At 48.7% G+C, this 22,343-nt stretch overlaps 1 protein-coding gene across 6 annotated transcripts in view; it reads right to left on the bottom strand.

Annotated features, from left to right (window-relative positions):
* Nucleotides 1-5,577: 5,577 nt before the first annotated feature.
* The window catches only part of si:dkey-183c6.8 (protein O-GlcNAcase), a 117,907-nt gene continuing 101,141 nt past the window's right edge, over nt 5,578-22,343 (bottom strand). For 5 of the 6 annotated variants that reach the window (XM_068028692.1, XM_068028691.1, XM_068028693.1 and 2 more), the window contains 4 exons: nt 17,094-17,185; nt 15,533-15,725; nt 11,289-11,448; nt 7,375-9,949 (listed from right to left, as the gene is read on the bottom strand). In XM_068028692.1, the coding sequence (XP_067884793.1) occupies nt 9,702-9,949; nt 11,289-11,448; nt 15,533-15,725; nt 17,094-17,185 (693 nt within the window). In that variant the 3' untranslated portion in view covers nt 7,375-9,701. The other variant, XM_068028695.1, reaches the window with a different exon arrangement.

Raw genomic sequence — 22,343 nt, 5'->3', positions numbered from 1 at the left:
CATTCGTATGTCGCTCAGTGAGTCTGTGTGTCTCTCTCTGTATGTACATGTCCCTGTCAATATGTCTCTCTGTCTATCCATTTGTCTGTGGTCTCCCTGTCTGTCTCTCTCTCTCTCTCTATACATCTCTTGGTCTGTGCATCTCTCTGTGCGTTTCTTTATCTGTGCATCTCTGTCTTGAAGTCTCTGTCTGTGTGTCTCTCTGTCTGTGCATCTCTCTGTGTGTCTCTCTTTCTGTGCATCTCTCTGTCTGTGTGCCTCTCTATCTCTGTGCATCTGTGTGTGTGTTTCTCTGTCTGTATGTCTCTGTGCATCTCTATTGTGTTTCTCTCTGTCGTGTGTCTGTGTGTGTGTCTCTGTCGTGTGTCTGTCTGTGTGTGTGTCTCTCTCTCTGTCGTGTGTCTCTGTCGTGTGTCTGTGTGTGTGTCTATGTCGTGTGTCTGTGTGTGTGTCTCTCTCTCTGTCGTGTGTCTGTGTATGTGTCTCTGTCGTGTGTCTGTCTGTGCGTCTCTCTGTGTGTCTCTTTCTGTGCATCTCTCTGTCTGTGTCTCTCCATCTCTGTGCATCTCTGTCGTGTTTCTCTCTGTCGTGTGTCTGTGTGTGTCTCTCTCTCTGTCGTGTGTCTCTGTCATGTGTCTGTGTGTGTGTGTGTGTCTCTGTCGTGTGTCTGTCTGTGTGTCTGTGTGTCTCTGTCGTGTCTCTGTCTGTGTGTCTCTGTCTGGGCTTTTCTGTTGTGAGTCTGTGTCTCTTTCTCTCTTGCTACTTTCTGTCTATCTCACTGTGTAACTGTCAGTTGTCTAAATCTTCCTGTGCTCTCTGAATTCTGCTTATGGATCTCACTCTGCCTCTTTCTTTCTGCCCTGCCATCTACGTTGACAATCTTTCATACTTAGAGCCCTATCTGCAGTGTATTAGCAGGACAGGTCCCTGGGGAAAGGCTGACCTCTGCCCAGTGCTGCAGCTGATTAATTTCCCCTCTCACCAAAGGCAATTACCTGGACAGCACTGTGCACACAGTCTGCTTTGTTTCTGTTTGTGGGGCATGGGGGGGGGACCTGGGGAATGGAGTGGGAGAGGCAGGGGGCATGGTTGAGGCACGAGGGAGGGTCTGAGGAGAGGGAGGGCCTCTCCTCCTTTAAGACGCTTCTTAAAACCTACCTCTTTGACTAAGTTTATGGTCACGTCCTAATATCTCCTTATGTGGCTCAGTGTCAAATTTTGTTTGCGAACAATCCTGTGAAGCGCCTTGGAATGTTTTACTACATTAAAGGTGCTATATAAATGCAAGTCTATGGCAATATTGTGGGTGACGTCAGAGCTAATAATGGTTGCCGTGGTTATGCTGGGTCTTTGCTACCAATGCAGTGAAAACCCTCCGATGCTTTGTGCCACCCCATCTGGAGTGTGTAACTATGGCAATAAGAACGGAAACTTGCAAAGGGTGGAAATTGGAGTGTGGGGACTGTTAGGTTGAGGGGAGAAAGAGAAAATGCCGGAAATAAGCAGTGGCCAAGTCAGTGTGAGACAGTAAAAAGGTAGGTTAACCTTTCCGGCTGGAGAGTTTTGGTCAGCACTCAAAATCCAAACTGCCTTCAGTCAAGTCGTTTTTAATGCTGGCTGTGTCTTCAGTTGCCCCGAGCCCAAGCTCTGGAATTCCCTCCCTCAACCTCTCCGCCTTGCCACATCACTTTCTACCTTTAGAAATCATAGAATGGCAGGATCATAGAATGATTACAGACAGCCATTCGGCCCGTCATGTCTGTGCTGGTTCACTGCAAGATCAACTCACCTCGTCCCACTCCCCCGCTTTTACACCATAGCCCTGTGAGTTTTTTTTTCTCTTCAGGTAATTACCCAGTTCTCTTTTGAATGTCTCGATTGAACCTGCCTCCACCGCACTCTCAGGCAGTGCATTCCAGACCTTAATCACTCGCTGCATGAAAAAGTTTTTCCTCATGTGACTTTTGCTTCTCTTACCACATATTTTAAATCTGTGCCCTCTCGTTCTCGATCCCTTCACGAGTTTCTCTCTATTCACTCTGTCCATATCACCCATGATTTTGAATACCACGACCAAATAAGGGAACTGTAATCTTTCAATCTGTGTGTTTATGCTTTATTCCATTACTGATTAAGGCTTTTTTTTTTACCATAAACCAATAATTTTGCTGTTTATTAAAGAAACCTGGTCGGTGTGTTTTATTCTGGGATAAAAACAGAATCTATGATTGACTGTATTGGTTAGTGATAAAAATTTAAATGTATGTCGTGACCTGTGGAGAAGTGGAACCAGAATAAACAGTGCACTGCTCCTGCCTCAGTTGTAACATTATTAACCACTCTCTCAACCTGTCCTGCCAAATTCAATGACTTATTCACATAGACCCCCAGGTCCCTCTGCTCCTGCACCCAATTTACAGTTGTATCCTTGACGTTTTAGATTTAGTGATACAGCACTGAAACAGGCCCTTCGGCCCACCGAGTCTGTGCCGACCATTAACCACCCATTTATACTAATCCTATATTCCTACCACATCCTCACCTGTCCCTACATTCCCCTACCACCTACCTATACTAGTGGCAATTTATAATGGCCAATTCACCTATCAACCTGCAAGTCTTTTGGCTTGTGGGAGGAAACCGGAGCACCCGGAGGAAACCCACGCAGACACAGGGAGAACTTGCAAACTCCGCACAGGCAGTACCCAGAATCGAACCCGGGTCGCTGGAGCTGTGAGGCTGCGGTGCTAACCACTGCGCCACTGTGCCGCCCCACACATGGGACAACATTAATAGTCACTTGGACAAATGTGGATTAATTAAGGAAAGCCAACACCCCCACCTGAGAGGGCAGACGGGGCATCCGAGTGCGGAGTTTGCAAGTTCTCCCTGTGTCTGCGTGGGTTTCCTCCGGGTGCTCCGGTTTCCTCCCACATGCCAAAGACTTGCAGGTTGATAGGTTAATTGGCCATTATAAATTGCCCCTAGTATAGGTAGGTGGTAGGGAAATATATAGGGACAGGTGGGGATGTGGTAGGAATATGGGATTAGTGTAGGATTAGTATAAATGGGTGGTTGATGGTCGGCACAGACTTGGTGGGCCGAAGGGCCTGTTTCAGTGCTGTATCTCTAAATTAAATTAAAAATTAAAATATCATGTCTAAAAGCTTTCCCACCACTGAGGTTAAACTGACTGGCCTGTAGTTGCTGGACTTTTCCTTACACCCTGTTTTGAACAAGAGTGTAACATTTGCAATTCCCCAGCCCACGAGCATCACCCCTGAACGGCCTGGCTCTCATTTTAACATTATTCCCTCTTGTTCTCGACTCTCCCACCAGTTGATTACATCACCCCTCAATCTCTTACACTCAAATGAATACAAGCCTAGTCTATCCAACCTGTCCTGAGTTTTAACACTTTAAACCCTGGTATTATTCTGGTGAATCTGCATTGTATCCTTAACAAGGCCCGAACATAACCTTCCTGAGGTGGAATGACAAACAGGGCAAGTTACCCTGGCAACCACAACCCTGGAAACAAGCTCCTGGCCGGCAACAAGACATAGGCACAAAATGACAGTGCCGTTAATACAGGAGAGGTTTGTTGGGTTTAAGTTTCTGCCTTTGGTCCCGTTCCCGGAGCAGGGAGAGAGGGAGAGGGACAGACCCGTCAGGGAGCCGCCAGTTTCTTTCTGCTTCACAGAACTCAGCCCCTTGCTGTGCAATCGGCTTTTCCCAGATTCCCAGTTGGTGACATCACTGGAATTTAAAGCTTGTTTTTCTGAATGAAAATGCACCGATTTCATCTGTTCCCCTGCGGCCTCCTGCACTCAGTGTTTTGAGCCTGTACCTGAAGGAAGGCTGGAATACAAAGGGTGGCGCGTGGGGGTGTGGGGAAGGAGTGATGCTCCGGTTGTTCGGAGCCTTGGTCAGACCCAGATGAAGAGCTGTGCTCATTTCTGGGCCTCGCTTCCTCTCCCTGTTTGTCAGATGTCTTTCAGAGAAAATGGTCGCTCACGGCCTGGGGTTTTTGGTGTGGTCGCACTGCCCTCTGCTGGAGGCAGTGGGAAAAATCGCAGCAACCACCCCCCACCCCACCCATCACCTTCCCCACCTCCACCTCCATCTCCACCACCCCCATTTCCACACATGAGCCACATAAGGAAATAGCCGTAAAGTGGGCCAACAGCTGGTTTTAATCAGCATCTTAAGGAAGAGAATTTGCCAAGTTTATGTTAATTTTCCTTAATATAAATACTGTGGTCACAATAGCAGGTCAGAGGCTGGGAATTCTCCCCAAAGTCTGTGATGGAATACTCTCCACTTGCCTGGATGGGTGCAGCTCCAACAACACTCAAGAAGCTCGACACCATCCAGGACAAAGCAGCCTGCTTGATTGGCACCCCATCCAGAAACATTCACTCCCTCCACCACCGACGGACAGTGGCAGCAGTGTGTACCATCTACAAGATGCACTGCAGCAAAGCATCAAGGCTCCTTCAACAGCACCTTCCAAACCCGCAACCTCTACCACCTAGAAGGACAAGGGCAGCAAATGCATTGGAACATCACCACCTGCAAGTTCCCCTCCAAGTCACACACCATCCTGACTTGGAACTATATCGCCGTTCCTTCACTGTCGCTGGGTCAAAATCCTGGAACCCCCTTCCTAACAGCACTGTGGGTCGACCTACCCCACATGGACTGCAGCGAGTCAAGAAGGCAGCTCACCACCACCTTCTCATGGGCAATTAGGGATGGGCAATAAATGCTGGCCTGGCCAGCGACGCCCATATACCCTGAATTAAAAACAAATAAGGCAGAGAGGTGGAGAGGTTTAGGGAGAGAATTCCAGAGCTTAGGGAGCGGACAGCTGAAGTCACGGCTGCCAAAGGTGGAGTGATTAAAGTTGGGAATGCGTGAGAGGCCAGAACTGGATAAAGCACGGATACCTCAGAAGGTTGTAACGCTGGAGGAGGTAACAGACATCAGAGTATTATAGCCTAATCTGCAAGAAATATTAAAAGAATCTGTACTCTTGTCACAAATCCAAATAGCATTGTCACTTTGACCTTCAAGGGATAGAAGAGAAATTTATTTCATTTCCTGTGTTCTTAAGTCCCACTGAATTTCTGAACGTCGTACACAGCTCAGAGAATGCTTGGCCCACAGAGCTGAGGGAATTCTCGGCCTACAGAGTTTGGTGAATGCTCGGCATGCAGAGATCAGGGATTGGCCTACATGCTTCCCTAAAAAGTTCCTGACAAGTAAGAAACCAGAGGCACTCATGGTCAGTCCCTACGAGAGTGACTTTCCCTACATTCTGGCAGTAGCACACCTAGTAGAGAAACAACACGCCTTGTTTGGAGATTGCTGCATAGTTACCCACCACACCAAGATGCATTTCAGTCTTTAAAATCAGCAGAACCTCACAACAGACTGCTTCAGGTTTTTTAAAAAAAAAGCAAATTTATTAAATAAGCAGTTAACCAATGAACCGTTTTTTAGTCGTGATATATTTACAGAGGAACATACTTTATCGCTTCAAGTAGATACAATAATGAAGGATCGCAACTCTAAGAACTAATTAAATCTTTATTAACTTGACTTGCAAATACGCACAGTGTTCTCTAACTATTAGCAACATTGATATTCTTTCCAATCCGGCTTCTCCTTCTCAATCTATCTTATCACTTCAGAATCCCCGGTCCCCAACACGGTCTCCATCTCGGGGAATTCTTTCCCCAAAGAGGGATCAGAATGTGAATCCTGCTATTTCATGGCGTGGTTGAGGTGAATGACATAGATCATTTATGGGGACGATAGATCAGTGCATGAGAGAGAAAGGAATAGACAATTATGCTGTTAGGGTGAGTTGAAGATGGGTGGGGGGAGGTTCGTGTGGAGCATAAACACCAACACAGACCAGTTGAGCCGAATGGCCTGTTTCTATACTGTAAATACTTTTCTAATCTGTATAACTACAAATGGGGAGAAAACCTTTCAAAAGCCTGTCAAAATTGTCATCTCCTATATCCCGGAAATAGGTTACCCTGGGGAACTTGGGTGTTGAATACTTAGCTACTGTAATTGTAAAAAGAAATGTTAGTTAAATAAAATCCGAACCCATCTGAAAATATATTTTATATTGTGTTGGTCTCACTCCAGCCTCTCATCAGGAAGACTGCAACAATGATCTGTGCATCTTAGAGATTAAGTTCAATAGTTGCGATGTTGGATTCCTGGCTTTAGATGGCTGTTAAAATCTGCTCAGATGTTGATTTAATGCAGACAAAAATACATGGGGTTAAATCTTCTTCGTCACTGCACAGCTAACGGGGGTGATGTCAGAAAGCACTTCTTCACAAAAAGCCTACCGGAAATCTGGAACTTTCGCCCCCCCCCCCCCCCCCACTACAGACCCCTCCAAAAAGCTGTTGAGTCTGGGAGACAATTTCAAAACCTGGATGAATAGGATGAGGTAAAGACATTATAGGATATGGAACCAGAGGCAGGTAGGTGAGGTTAAGATACAAATCAATCATGATGGAATAGATCGGAACAGGCTGGAGGGGCTGAATGGCCGCTTCCTGTTCCGACGTTCCTTGGGTGGTAATCTGACAAAACAAATTTTCCGCCAGTTGGAGAACCCATTCCATTAAAACCAAGCTGGTGTAGCACCAACATAATCCTCTGGTCCACGTATCTTAGATATCTCCAAGGAGAGAAAAGGCAGACAAGACAGAACAATCGGGTCCAATTTATCCTATGTTATTTTCCTCAGCTTTGCACTCGGGTTCCACTTACTTCCCAGGGAAGGAGAAAGGGCAAGGTCTGTGATTCCTGGTCTCCATCCCCCGAGTTGGAGTGGGGGGTTGGGGGGAGGGGGTGTGCGGAGGGGTCAAACCAGATCATACCAGATTCAGCTCCTTGCTCAGTTGATAGGTAAGTATACCTCTCATTGGCTCCTGGGTTCAGTGCACACAGACCCCTAAATCAACAATGGTCTTTCATTTGGATCATCTACAAATTGTAGGGCACACCTCCCAAACACAACAGAGGAAAGCGACTTTAGTAAACGTACCACCGAACATGGCCCAGAATAAGCAGTCACCATCTCCCTGCAGTGACCAGCAATTGTGCAAACAAAACAGGGGACCGCGTTCTTGCAACTGCCTCTGGTCAGCCTGAGGGAAACGTGACGCCAAACGTTGCTGTAAACGAGTGAGGCCTACAGGAGTCTTCCGAAGATAACCCCCTCCGGTGTCGAAGCCTCAGCTCCAGGTAGCTCCAGGAAGCCCAGACTGACGTAAAGTTCCAACTCCTGCTTGTTACTGGCCTTCAGTTCACAGAACAAACCCTGGGAACCTGAGGAGGAGGGGAAGAGAGAGAGAGAGAGAGAGAGAGTGCGTGAGAGAATGAGAAAGAGGGTACGAGAGAGAGAGAAAGGGAGCAAAAGAGAGAAATGAAGAAAGGTCAGTCACACACCATTGGTTCAAAATCCTGGAATTCCCTCCCTAACAGCACACCTTTACAAAAACTGTAGCAGTTCAAGGCAGAGCTGACAACTTACGGCAACTGGGGATGAGTAATAAATGCTGGCCTTGCCAGTGATGCCCACATCCCAAGAATCAATTCACACAGATTTATACAGAATTACATAGACTGTATAGAAACAGGCCAAGCAGCACAACAGGAACATGCTGGTGGCATTGCTCTACACGAGCCTCCTCCCATCCAGTAACTATGTGTCACTCCCCTTACTGTACACCAAGGCAAGGACACTGTCAACTTGCCAGTTACTCTGCCTACCTTGTATTGTGAGTAATATTGAGCTGATGGGTTAGTAATCCGGAGGCCTGGATCAAACGTTCCAGGGAACATGGATTGGATTTTCCCAATGTCAGGAACAAATGGAGGTGCCGAGCCCACACTTGGCAGCAGCGGAGCACTTTTCCAGGGGACCGCCTTCCAATTGCCCGCCTTCACGCTCACCATCCTATTGAGGGCAGTGGGTGGGCCCCCGATGCTGCTGGTCCAATCAGAGGGAGAGGTAGGTTCTGCTGAGGAGGCAAGTCGGGTATTGCGAGGGTGCCCTCGCCGGCCAACACAGACGGGCTGCACGGAAGACTCCTGAAGCTGGTAGTGTCAGCAGGATGGAGGGAAAACCCCTCCCCAGGCTGTGACTGATGCCAGTCATCCACACGGCCCCGTCATTGGAGCATGGAGCCTCCAGCTCAAATACACCCCCACCTCCACCACCGACCCTGTCACCTCCAAGGTGCTGGCGGTTTTCGCACATGGCAGGAATGGGCAGACTGCTCTGCCAGTGCGAAAGTTCCGGTGACATCACAAAATCGCCCCTCATTGGGAGCTTAACCACCGTAATTGGCTGCCCGTCTCCGTGAAGAGGGCAGACAACCCAGTTCCCAGGCCGCCCCTGGGAAAGACACCGGAGGTGGGAATGTGTCGGAGAGACATCCCCATGTGGCTCCCCCTTATTTTCCCAGCCCCTCCCAGCTTCCAAGCCTGTCTCCAGAGGGCAGGGAAAATCCAACCTCCGAGAGTTCCAATCCCACCCCAGTAGTTGTAAGAATCTGAATTCCGTTTCAAAAGACTCTGGAAATAAAAAGCCGGTCTCGGCAAAAATGAGCATGACGCTGCCGGAATGTTGCAAAACAAAACTTAACTGGTTCATTGAAGTCGTTCAGGGAATGAAGCCTGCCGTCCTTGCCCGGTCTGGGCCCATGGGGTGACTCCAGACCCACGTCAATGTTGTTGACTCTGAAGTGGCCCAGGAATTTACTCAGTTGGAGCAAAGCAATTCTTGACCGAGTCCCACCACCAGTAGAGCTCCGAGCGATGGCCACCAAATGCCAGCCTTACCAGCAATGCCCAAATCCCACGAATGTTTTTTTAAAAAAATATGTGAAGTACTTTGCAATATTTCTGACAGAATGTTGTACTGTATTCTGTAAAATCTCTCTCTCTCTCTCGGCATTACATTCTACAATCTTACAGCAGATCATTCGTTCCATTGTGCCTCTGCTTTATGAAAGAGCTTTCCAATTCATCCCACCCCGACCCCGTTCTTTCCCCAGAACCCTGCAAATTTTTTCACCTTCAAGTATTCTTAGTTCGACTTGAGAATTTTTTTTGAATCTTTCCTTATTTAGCAGTGATTTTGTAACCAGCTGTTGCATTTATAGCACGTCTTACAACATTGAAAGGTTAGAAAGCACTGCCCACAATTAATTACTTTTTGGAACGCTGTCGTTTGTCGAGTGGGAAACACGTGTCTTTATTTATTCTTGGGATTTGGGCATTTATTCCCCATCACAGGTTACCCTGAAACAGACTGGGGTGGCCAGCTTACGTCAGAGGAGACTGTCAGCCTTGGTTAGGTGGGTAGCACTTTCCCTTCTGATGCAGAAGGTTGTGGGTTTAAGTCCCACTCCAGAGACTTGGGCACATGATCCAGGCTGACACTCCCAGTGTGGTACCGAGGGAGTGCTGCCCTGTCAGAGGTGACACAATCCAGGCTGACACTCCCAGTGCAGTCCCGAGGGAGTGCTGCCCTGTCAGAGGTGACACAATCCAGGCTGACACTCCCAGTGCAGTCCCGAGGGAGTGCTGCCCTGTCAGAGGTGACACAATCCAGGCTGTCACTCCCAGTGCAGTACCGAGGGAGTGCTGCCCTGTCAGAGGTGCTGTCTTTCGATGAGACCACTCAGGGCAATGAGGGATTGGTGATGAATTTTAGCCTTGTTACTGCCGCCCACAATCAAGAATCGATTTTTATAAAAGTTGCTCTGCGGGTTGGAGATGAAACTGAGAGGAAAAGCAGCACCGAGCAGCAAACAGGGGAGAACAGGCCGAGCTTTGTCACCCAGAGCGTGACAGCTTTGTGGAAACAGCGACCAGGGAAGAATATTGAAGAGATATGTTTCTAGAGAAGGAAGCATTTGAGCAAAGGGAGGGACAGAGAGGGAGGGAAAGAGAGTGATCAATATCACTTCTAACAGATGGACAGCTATCTCTTCAACAAATGTGGGGCAAACATTGATGACTTGTGCAAGCAAAAAATGCCAGGTATTTCACTAAGTCAGTGTCCAACATAGTGATGAGAAAGTAAGTCAATAAATTAATGTTCTCATTTAAACCTTCTTCATAAAAATGCACATTTGTGACATTTGTTTTGAATAATAGTAAGGTCAATTATTAATGCCTTAATCTTTCTGAAATTGTCTCACTGGCCCCTATATAAAACAAAAATTGTAATGTGGCCCCCCACATGAAAAGGTTGGACAACCCTGGGTTAGAGGGACATGGTGAGATCGGTCAAGGGGACACGGTGAGATGGGTCAGAGGGACAGGGGGGAGAAGGGACAGAGGGATACGGGGAGAAGGGTCAGTGGGACATGGGGAGAAAGGTCAGTGGGACATGGGGAGAAAGGTCAGTGGGACATGGGGAGAAAGGTCAGAGGGATGGGGGAGAAAGGTCAGAGGGACAGGGGGAGAAAGGTCAGAGGGACATGGGTAGAAAGGTCAGAGGGACATTGGGAGAAGGGTCAGTGGGACATTGGGAGAAGGGTCAGTGGGACATGGGGAGAAGGGTCAGTGGGACATGGGGAGAAGGGTCAGAGGGACATGGGGAGAAAGGTCAGAGGGACATGGGGAGAAAGGTCAGAGGGATGGGGGAGAAAGGTCAGAGGGACATGGGGAGAAAGGTCAGAGGGACATGGGGAGAAAGGTCAGAGGGACATGGGGAGAAAGGTCAGAGGGATGGGGGAGAAAGGTCAGAGGGATGGGGGAGAAAGGTCAGAGGGACATGGGGAGAAAGGTCAGAGGGACATGGGGAGAAAGGTCAGAGGGATGGGGGAGAAAGGTCAGAGGGATGGGGGAGAAAGGTCAGAGGGATGGGGGAGAAAGGTCAGAGGGACAGGGGGAGAAGGGTCAGAGGGACAGGGGGAGAAGGGTCAGAGGGACAGGGGGAGAAGGGTCAGAGGGACAGGGGGAGAAGGGTCAGGGGGACATGGGGAGAAAGGTCAGGGGGACATGGGGAGAAAGGTCAGGGGGACTTGGGGAGCAAGGTCAGAGGGACGGGAGGAGAAGGGTCGGGGGGACTTGGGGAGAAGGGTCAGAGGGATTAGGGTGTAGGAATTGTATGAACACAGGGAAATGATGGGTCGGTTGGTTTGATGAATCATTAAGGACAGGCTGATTATTCCTAAAGGGTTTCTACTAAATGTTCCTGTACTACCTGGAGTCCATTCAGATCAGCCTACCATTAGCTTTCAGTGCAGTCATCAGGCAGATAACCAAATTCCGTGCCTCACTGGAATCCTGCATCAGGGGATTGACACTCAATTGGATTAGTGAGGGGAAATGGTAAAGTAAGGATTCTGGGTAACTGGGTTTCTCGTTGTGGAAAAACATCAGCAACTCCTGAAAATAAAAGAAGGAAAAGATGTAAGAATTGGAACCAGTTTATCCCGACTGTGTAATCTGTAAGTATGAGAGATATTTTGTCAGAGGGTTGCCCAGTATAATCATGTACACATTCAGACAGAAGCTAACATTCAGCTTTATTCATCCAAAACTCGACTGCCTGTATTCTCACTCACACCGAGTCCATTCACCCATCACTTCTCTTCTCGCTGACCTACATTAACTCCCAATCCAGCAGCGCCTCAATATTAAAATTCTCATCCTTATGTTTCAAATCTCTCCATGGCCTTGTTCCTCCCCATCACCGGAACCTCCTCCAGCCCTACAACCCTCCGAGATCTCAATTCTGTGGCTCCGTGGCGAGCACTCTCACCTCTCAGACAGAAAGTGCTAAGTTCAAGTCCCACTCCGGTGGCCTGAGCCCAAACTCCAGGCTGACACTCCAGTGCAGTACCGAGGGAGTGCTATGCTGTCGGAGGGGCCGTCTTTCAGATGAGATGTTTAAAACCCGCCTGGTGGATGTAAAAGATCCTAATGCCCTATTTGAAGGAGAGAAGGGGAGGTTCCCTCCCCAGTTTCTTGTCCAATATTTATCCCTCAACTGACATCACTAAAACAGATGATCTGGCCATTAGTACATTGCTGTTTGTGGGAGCTTGCTGTGCGCAAATTGGCTGCCGTGTTTCCTGCACTACAGCAGTGACTGTGCTTCACAGAATTACTTCATTGGCTGTTTTAATGCCTTTGGGAAGTACTGAGTTTAAGAACGTAAGACATAGGAGGAGTAGGCCACTCGGCCCTTCAAGCCTGCTCTGCTGTTCAATAAAGTCATGGCTGATCTTCTCCCTCAAACCTACCTTCCTGCACTATCCTCATATCCCCTTGGTACCCAGACATCTCTCAGCCTCTGTCTTGAATATTCTCAGTGACTGAGCTCTCTGGGGTAGAGAGTTCCAACCTTTTGAGTAAAGAAACATTTCCTCGTCTCAGTCCTAAATGGCCGACCCCTTACGCTGAGACTTTGACCCCATGTCCAAGATTCCCCAGCCAGGGGGAAACAGCCTCTCAACATCTACCCTGTCAAAATCCTTAAGAACTTCATATGTTTCAATCAAATCACCTCTCATTCTTTTAAACTTCAGAAAATATAGGCCCCATCTGGTTCACCTTTAGGGAAGAAAATCTGCCCTCCTTACCCGGTCTGGCCTACATGTGACACCAGACCCACAGCAATGTGGTTAACTCTTAACTATCATACGAACATACCAATTAGGAGCAGGAGTAGGCCACTCAGCCCCTCGAGTCTGCTCCGCCATTCAATAAGATCGTGGCTGATCTGATTGTAACCTCAACTTCACATTCCTGCCTACCCCCGATAACCTTTCACCCCCTTGCTTCTCAAGAATCTATCTACCTCTGCCTTAAAAATATTCAAAGACTCTGCTTCCACCACCTTTTGAGGAAGAGATTTCCAAAGATCCTCAGAGAAAAAAATTTCTCCTCATCTCTGTCTTAAATGGGCGACCCCTTATTTATAAACAGTGACCCCTAGTTCTAGATTCTCCCACAAGGGGATACATCCACCCTGTCAAGACCCCTCAGGATGGTGTACGTTTCAATCAAGTCGCCTCTTACCCTTCTAAACTCCAGCAGATACAAGCCTAGCCTGTCCAACCTTTCCTCACAAGACAGCCCGTCCAGGTATTAGTCTAGTAAACCTTCTCTGAACTGCTTCCAATATATTTACATCCTTCCTGAAATAAGGAGACCAATACTGTATACAGTACTCCAGATGTGGTCTCACCAATGCCCTGTGTAACTGAAGCATAACCTCCCTACTTCTGTATTCAATTCCCCTCACAATAAATGATAACATTCTATTAGTTTTCCTAATTATTTGCTGTGTCTGCATACTAATATTTTGCAAATCATGCACTAGGACACCCAGATCCCTCTGCATCTCGGAGCTCTGCAATCTCTCACCATTTAGATAATATGCTTCTTTTTTATTCTTCCTGTCAAAATGGACAATTTCACATTTTCCCACATTATACTCCATTTGCCAGATCTTTGCCCACTCACTTAACCTATCTATATCCCTTTGAAGCATTCTTATGTCCCCTTCACAACTTACTTTCCTACCTATCTTTGTGTATCAGCAAATTTAGCAACCATACCTTCGGTATCCTCATCCAAGTCATTTATATAAATTGTGAAAAGTTGAGGACCCAGCACAGATCCCTGTGACACACCACTCTTTAGATCTTGCCAACCAGAAAATGACCCATTTATGTCTACTCTCTGTTTCTTGTTAGCTAGCCAATCTTCTATCCATGCCAATATGTTATCCCCTAAACCATGAGCTTTTATTTTCCGCCATAACCTTTGATGTGGCACCTTACCAAATGCCTTCTGGAAGTCCAAGTACAGTACATCTACCAGTTCCCCTTTATCCACAGCACATTTTATTTCTTCAAAGAACTCCAATAAATTGATTAAACACAATTTCCCTTTCACAAAACCATGTTGACTCTGCCTGATTACCTTGAATTTTTCTCAATGCTCTGCTATAACATCTTTAATAATAGCTTCTAACATTTTCCCTAAGACAGATGTTAAGTTAACTGGCCTGTAGTTTCCTGCTTTCTGTCTCCCTCCCTTTTTGAATAAAGGAGTTACATTCGCTATTTTCCAATCAAATGGAACCTTCCCTGAATCTAGGGAATTTTGGAAAATTAAAACTAACGCATCAACTATCTCACGAGCTACTTCTTTTAAGACCCTAGGATGAAGTCCATCAGGACCCGGGGACTTGTCAGCCCGCAGCTCCAACAATTTGTTCAGTACCACTTCCCTGGTGATTGTAATTTTCTTGAGTTCCTCCCTCCCTTCAATTTCCTGACTTACAGCTAATACTGGGATGTTACTTGTATCCTCAATAGTGAAGACCGATGCAAAATACCTGTTCAATTCAACTGCCATCTCCTTATTTTCCCTTATTAATTCCCAGACTAACTTTCGAAAGGACCAACGCTCAATTTGTTAACTCTTTTCTTTTTAAAATATCTATAGAAATTCTTACTATCTGTTTTTATATTTCTCGCCACCTTTCTCTCATACCCAAATTTTTCTCTCCTTATTAATCTTTTATTTGTTCTTTGCTGCTTCTTATATTATGTCCAATCTTCTGACCTGCCATCCAATTTTACACAATTAGTCTTCTGAAATGGTCTCACAAGCCATTTAGTTCAAGGGCAATTAGGGATGGGCAACAAATGCTGGCCTTGCCAGTGATGCTCACATCTCATGGAAGAATAAAAAAAACGTCTCCTCAATCTCTCCTCATAGGAAAATGCCCTCATCCCAGGAACCAGTCTAGTGAACCTTCATTGAACTCCCTCTCGGGCTAGTATATCCTTCCTTAGGTAAGGAGCCCAAACTGTACACAGTACTCCAGGTGCCGTCTCACCAAGGCTCTATCTAATTGTGATAAGATTTCTTTACTCTTATACTACAATCCCTTTGTAATAAAGTCTAACATATTATTTGCTTTTCCAATTGCTTGCTTTACCTGCATGTTAACTTTCTGAGATTTATTTACAAGGTCACCCAATCCTTTTGAATACCAACATTCCCCTTCTCTCACTATTTGAAAAATATTCTGCTTTTCTTTATTTCCTTCCAAAGTGGATAACTTTACACTTCCTCGTACTATAATTCCATTTGCCATGTTCTTGCCCACTCATCCAACTGTCTATATTTTGTCTTGCAGCCTCTTTGCATCCTTCTCACAGTCTACTTTCCCAATAACTTTGTATCATCAGCAAACTCGGATATAAACTTGTCCCATTTATTTCTATTCTCCGCTTTCTGTCCATTAACCAAACTTCAATCCATGCTGATATATCACCAACAATCCCAGGAGCCCTAATTTTGTGTAGTAACAGACAGTTTGTGAAAAGTGCAATTCTTTCTTTTAGACAGACATGGGCATGTCCCATTGGTCCCCTCCCAACGACAACGATGATTTTGTGTTTTGCTCCCTCGCTACCTGTTCTGTCAGAAGTTCTCAAGCCCTCACCTGTGTCGGAGTAAGATTATTGAGGGCAGTAGGTTTGGAGTACTTCTCCTGCATGGCAGGAAACCAAGCTGCCTCACACCCCTTCAGGAATGACCTGATCTCCAGGGCTCCCAATGCACAGCCGCACAGCTCCTCCTCATCCTGCAGTACGAAGCAATAGTCAGGGCTTAAAGTCAGGAAATGGCCCAGGAACCTAGAGGTGAGCAACAAGACCTCATGAGGAAACATGTTGGTTGTCATGTCCAAACAAAAGAATCCTTTCAAGATTCTCAACATGGAATAAAAACAGAAAGTGCTAGAATACTCAGCAGGTCAGGCAGCATCTGTGGGGGGAGAAGCAGAGTTAACGTTTCAGATCTGCGACCTTTCATCAGAACCATCTCTTGGGACTTGGCGTTGTGGCTCTCCCTGCACATGTGTTCTGATGAAAGGTCACAGACCTGAAACGTTAACTCTGCTTCTCCCTCCACAGATGCTGCCTGACCTGCTGCGTATTTCTAGCCCTTTCGGTTTTTATTTCAGATTTCCAGCATCTGCAGTATTTTGCTTTAATTATGGCCTCCCTAGAACCTGGAATACTTTGGGAGCTCAGAGATCAGGGATGTCAGTTATGTGGAGATACTAGAAAAGCTGAGGAGTTTCCACTCTACACATTCCAATATATTCAGGAGTTCCACTTATTTACAAGGCAGAATCCTCCTGGTCCCTGGGAGACACTCCTCTTCTTACCTGCCTCCAGTCCAGGTTTGCTCGATCTTTCTCTTGGGACTTGGTGCTGTGGCTGTCCCTGCACATGGAGCTTTCTGTAATGAGAAGGCTCCTCCCCAACGCGATCCCGCCTCCGAGCACTCTTGCCAGATTTTGCCTGCAGGCTGCCTCCCAGAGACAGGCTGGGGGAGCCAGCGAAGCTGCCTTTAAATCCCCCCCTTCCTCCCCAGATCTGCGGCTGCTGGCCATCCTGTAAAGGGTTCCCCCTCCACACTGATGGCCTGGCAGCTGTGGCTACACTTACTTTTAACAATGTAAGAAATCTTCAGTGGGCACCTCCATCTTGAGGCAGCCTCGTGGTCTCCCACCTACGTTGGCAGCGCTGCCTCTCCCGGTGTGCTGCCAGTCACCCACAGCCTCAGGCATTCTGACCGGCCCTCCCGCCTGTGGAGCTCATCCGCCGTCCCGAATTGGACGGGAGCCCTGGGAAGCAGTCTGTTAATTAGCCGTCTCTCGGGAGAACACGTAGGCAGGCAAGACTCGGAATTTATCGGGGCCAGGACCTGGAAATGGTCCCGATGCCCGAGAACCTTCCAAGGGGAGAAGATTCCGCCCACAATCTCCAAATTCCACAGTATTTGGAATTTTGGTCTGTTAACCAATATTCACCAGTAACTTTTTACTGATATTTTATTCTGAAATCCTAAGTAGTGACGATAAATGTAACAAACCCTGAATTGTTCACTTTAAAAAAAAACGGTTGTCTTTCTATTAACTGCATTGATCCGTGTCTATTAGAAGCGATTAGTCAGACGTGCAGTTTCTGTACGAATCTGATTGGTCCACTTCTTACCTGTCACCAGTCAGGTCAGGGTATACATCGACTCGATCCTTCTCCTGGGACTTGGCGTTGTGCCTCTCCCAGCACATGGAGTACAAAGCTTTCTATAACAAGAGCAGAGACATTAACAGACAATGAAAAGGACTTTCACAACTCAGCATCCACAATGACAATTTGCATTTTTATGGTGTCCCTGGGAGAGTAAAACATCACAAGTGCTCTTCACAGGAGTGTTATCGAACAAAGTTTCACACTGAGCCACATGAGGAGATATTCACACAGATGACCAAAAACTTCATCCAAGCTCGATTTTAAAGTGTGTCTAGAAGGAGGAGAGAGAGCTCGAGAGGCCTAGAGAGGCAGAGAGATTGAGGGAGAGAATTCTAGAGCTTTGGGCTGATGTTGCTAAAGGCACAGGTGACAGTGAAGGTGATGGAAATCCAGAATGTGCAAAAGGCCAGAGTTGAAGGAAATGTTCCATCAAACACTCCCAGGACAGGTACAGCACAGGGTTAGATACAGAGTAAAGCTCCCTCTACACTGTCCCCATCAAACACTCCCAGGACAGGTACAGCACAAGGGCCTGGCCAAGATGACAATTCACAGGTCCAGGCTGCGGGCCATCGGGGGGTCCGTCCTCCCCGATTGCCTGCCCCTCTTTTGCGGTTACGTTCACGCCCGGGTGTCCCTGGAGAAGGAGCATGCGGTGTCTGCCGGTACGCTTGAGGCCTTCCGCGACCGGTGGGCACCGCAGGGACTGGAGTGCATCATCGACGCCGAGAATGGCATTTTAATTTGAGTTTTTGGTTTACTTATCTGTTTTTAATAAAGTTATTTTTGTAAAAAAAAGCGTGGTTAGATACAGAGAAAAGCTCCCTCTACACTGTCCCCATCAAACACCCCCAGAGCAGGTACAGCACAGGGTTGGCTGCCCTTCCACCACCGGTGGACTCCACAGGGACTTGAGTGTATTGTCGACGCCAAGAATGGCATTTTAATTTGAGTTTTTGGTTTATTTATCTGTTTTAATAAAGTTATTTTAAATATATAAATATGTATATAAAGGGGACCTGAGGAATAAAGGCCCCCTCGACATAAAATGTATAAAAGGGGCCTGGGGTATAAAGGCCACCTTATAAAAAAAGAAAATAAAAACTTTTTTTTCAGGTTTGCACTTGCTGCTGTTCAATATTCAGTCCGTTAACACCTAATCTGTACTAATGCTTTGTCTTTCAACACACCATGAACATATTGTTTGCCTTTGCTCCATGACCTTCTGGTCAGCTATGTGGCCTTGTCCAATCTACACCTTCTCCTTTGTTATCTCTTGCCCCGCCCCCACCTCACTTGCTTATAACCTGTGACTTTTCTAATATTTGTCAGTTCCGAAGAAAGGTAACTGACCCGAAACGTTAACTCTGCTTCTCTTTTCACAGATGCTGCCAGACCTGCTGAGTGATTCCAGCATTTCTTGTTTTTGTTTCAGATTTCCAGCATCCGCAGTATTTTGCTTTTATATTATTATATTATATTATATAAAATAAAAACGGGGTTTGCTGCTGCCTAATTAGGACACCTGAATGCATCAATGAGGTGCAGCTGACAGTGCTGCAGTCAGTTGCTGGAGGTGCTGCTGGAGAGGGAGAGCTGCAAAACTTTTGGACAGCATTTGCTGCAAAGGAGGAAAAGACTTTGGAGAAATAAGGCTGTATTTGGAGGTGGGAGGTCGAGCACCCGACTTTTGTTTGATTTGGACTGTTGTGGGAGGTGGAAGAGGCCGGAACAACAAGGAATGGGGGCTGCACAATTCTACAGGGAGCTGTGCAATTGCATTTAATATACAAGGAAGCTTCCTCCCCACCCTAATTGCCCAGCCTGGGTCAGCTGAAGCTGCCTGGCTAAAGAGACACAAGGATATAACTAGTGCCTGGGCAGCTTTCAGCTGACCCAGGTGACGATGCCTCCTCCTAGCAGACGACCGGAAGACCAGGAGTGTTACTCAGGAGGGTGCACAGTGCTCTGTGTACCATCCTTAAAGCAAAAGTCATCGCGTACAGCCTGTCTTTCCCCATTCCTGTGTTCCTCAGCCTCTCCCATAACCCATTTGTTGAAACGTTATTTCTTGTAAACTTTTGTGTTTTTTTTGTTTTTGGCATTTGCAAGCCCACTCTTGGACACATGGCAAACCGATCATTACCGGTGGCGGGGCCCTCTCCTACCCAGGCAGCTGCAGCCTCTGTAGCTGCCCATGTGAACCCATCACCCTTTAAATTGATAACATCCAGCCATGGGGTGAAGAGCTATCCCCACCCAAACATGTCCATTGAGGCTTGCGGAAAGGCAATGGCCGAGGTTGTCAGCCCCTTGGCCATTTTTGCAGCCTCAAAAACGTACGGGAAGACTGTGTTCTTTCTGAAGACCAAACGGGCGGTGTCCCTGGCCCTGTGTAAGGGGCTCACTGTGGGGGGGACCCTCTGGGGGCCAAGGCGCAGTGAGTAATGCTATCCAACGTCCCGCCCTTCATTCCTGGTGAGCTCCTCTTCCCCCACCTGCACCATCTGGGGGAGGTGAGATCGGGGCTCACCCCAGTCCTGCTTGGTCTTCGCGAGCACAGCCTCCGACATGTCTACTCCTTCCATCGCCAGCTATTCATGCAGCTGGCATGGGAGGAGGTCTTGGAGGGCCACTTGAGTGTGGAGTTTCAGGGGACGGCCTACCGCGTCTTCTGGACCTCGGATGGGGCACGGTGCCATGTCTGCAAGGGGGTGGGACACGTTCGTAAGAACTGCCCCAACCTCCCGGCTGCCAACTCCACCTCGGCGGCCCAGGGTGGCACTGCTGCACCTCCTCCCACTCCCCCTACACCTCCAACAGACACAGCTCAGTCGGTTCTAGAGGCTGTGGTTTTCAGTGGGGAGGAGAGGGGGTGCCCATCCGAGTGGAAGGAAGACGCCGAGGCAAAATAAACACCGAGAGGTGCGTCCCCTGGACACAGTGGCACAACCTGAGTCTGAACTCAGCCCAAGGCCCACTAACAGGGAACCCACCTGCCCCAGGGCTGGGCTCAGGCCCAGGGTAACCAAACAAAGGAAGGGTGCGGAGGCGGAGATCTCTGATGACATGGAGGTAACTCAGGGCCCTGAGGTGCAGGGCCCATCTGTTGGAGGGGGGCTGTCTCCTGGTTTGGATCCCCAGGTTCCTCCTGCCACCACCACCATCAAGGCTATAAAGTCTGGGCAGGAGCTCCCTACCCTTCAGGATGGAGGGGAGGGGGAGATCCCTGTGCATACAGCCCCTCCTGAAGGAGCAAGTGATGGGGGAGCCTGGGGACGCTTCTGGAGAAACCTCCCATTCTACCACTGGGTCTGGTGCCCCGAGTGGAGGGGAGGGCGAGGCCCCAAAGGGTCGGCCCTCCCAGCCAGAATCCACTCCCAACCAGGATGTACCCGACCCAGTTATAATTGAAAATGCTGCCCCGTCTTCTGGGTCTGTGGGCGCTGGCGGGGCGGGAGATGGCCTCCTCTCTCCACCTCCGGTCTCTGCTCCGGCTGTATTTCCAGAGACGGGAACGTCCGTCTCCCCTGGACCACTCATTGGCCTGGGGACGAAGGTGGAGGTGGGTCCTGAACCACTGGCGCCCATAGGTTCCAGTTCCACAGTAAAACCCAGAGAGGACTCCTCCGCCCTCGATCCTGGGGGTGGAACAGTGTGCGGTGCGTGTGTCGGCCACAGGCAGTGACGACCCGGAGGAGGATGGGGACTCGATGTGGGGCACGGAGGACAACCTTGATTCCATCGCCAGTGAGGTAGTGGAGTTCCTCGTGCCCCTCACCGAGTCTCCTTTCATCCCCATGACGGAACTCCTGAAATTCCGCACGGCATGCAGGGGTTACCGCAATAAAGTTCATCTGGCTCTCGGCCGGTGGTCGAATCTGTCGCTGATCATCCGGTCCATCCGTGCTGACCTCAAGAAAGCAGGGAATGGCGCAGGCGTGAAACTGGTTGAGAGGCGCCGGTTTAATGCGTTCCTCAATGGGTTGCTGGGGAAGTGGAAGGCCAGGTGCACTTCCACTCCCTCCTCACAGTGAGGTGTTGGTGACAGGATTCTAAGTACCTTTGACATGAAGATAACCATAGCCAGCCTCAACATCAACGGCAGCAGGTGGTCTCACCGCAGATTTCCCAATCTCTCAGTCCTCAGGGAAGGGAGATACGCGGTGAGCTTTCTGCAGGAAACCCACACCGTTCCGGGAGACGAAGCCACCTGGCTCCTGGAGTGGCAGGGTGGGGTCTACATGTGTCACCCCACCCCTATTTCTAGTGGGGTGGCTATCTTGTTGGCCCTGATTTTTCAGCCGGAGATTTTGGGGGTCAAGGAGCTTGTGCGGAGCCGCTTGCTCCACCTCGCCGTTCGCCTGGGTAACGTGCCGCTCCACCTTGTGAACGTGTACGCGCCCAGGCCCGGCGCATTGCAAGCACGCGTCTTTGAAGAAGTGTCTGCTCTCTTGAGCTCCATCGATAGCGGCGAGTGCATCATCCTCGGGGGGGGATTTTAACTGCACCCTCGAGGTGGGGGATTGCTCCGGTCCCCAGCGCAGCCAAGCGTCGGTGGAGAAGTTGAGGGAACTGATCAGCTCCCTCAACTTGGTGGACGTCTGGTGGAATCTCCATCCCAACTCCAGCGCCTTCACATGGAGGTCTGGAGGAGGAGGGTCCCGAGTTGACCGCCTCTACATTTCGCAGGCGTACGTCTCCCACGTCTCAGCGGCCTCCATGCGGCTGGTGCCGTGCTCGGACCACCACCTGGTGTGGACGGAGTTCACTCTGCTCTGCACGCGGGCAGGGTCCACATACTGGCACTTTAACAACCGGCTGCTGGAGGACAAGCAATTCCAGGACTCGTTCCGTCGATTCTGGGCCGACTGGAGAAGGAAGCAGGGGGGCTTCCCCTCCTTGAGGCTATGGTGGGATGTGGGCAAGATTCATATCCATGTCTTCCTTCAGCAGTACGCAAAGGAGTCGATCAAGAAGCGGAAAGACGAGATTGGGAGCCGAGAGAGGGAGATGCTCCACTTGGCGTCCCAACTCGGTCATGCCGTCGTGGACCCGGCCCAGTGGCAGGCGTACAAAGAGAAGGGCGCGCTGAGGGACCTGCAGCTCATAGGGTCCCGAGGCGTGTACGTGAGGTCGCAGATCCAGATCCTGGAAGATTTGGACCGTGCCTCACCCTTCTTCTACTCGCTGAAAAAATGGCGGGGGGTC

Source organism: Heterodontus francisci, chromosome 1, assembly GCF_036365525.1.
Source record: "Heterodontus francisci isolate sHetFra1 chromosome 1, sHetFra1.hap1, whole genome shotgun sequence".
NCBI lineage: Eukaryota > Metazoa > Chordata > Chondrichthyes > Heterodontiformes > Heterodontidae > Heterodontus > Heterodontus francisci.
The sequence above is the reverse complement of the archived record's forward strand: the minus strand, read 5'-3'. Positions and strand labels throughout refer to the sequence as shown.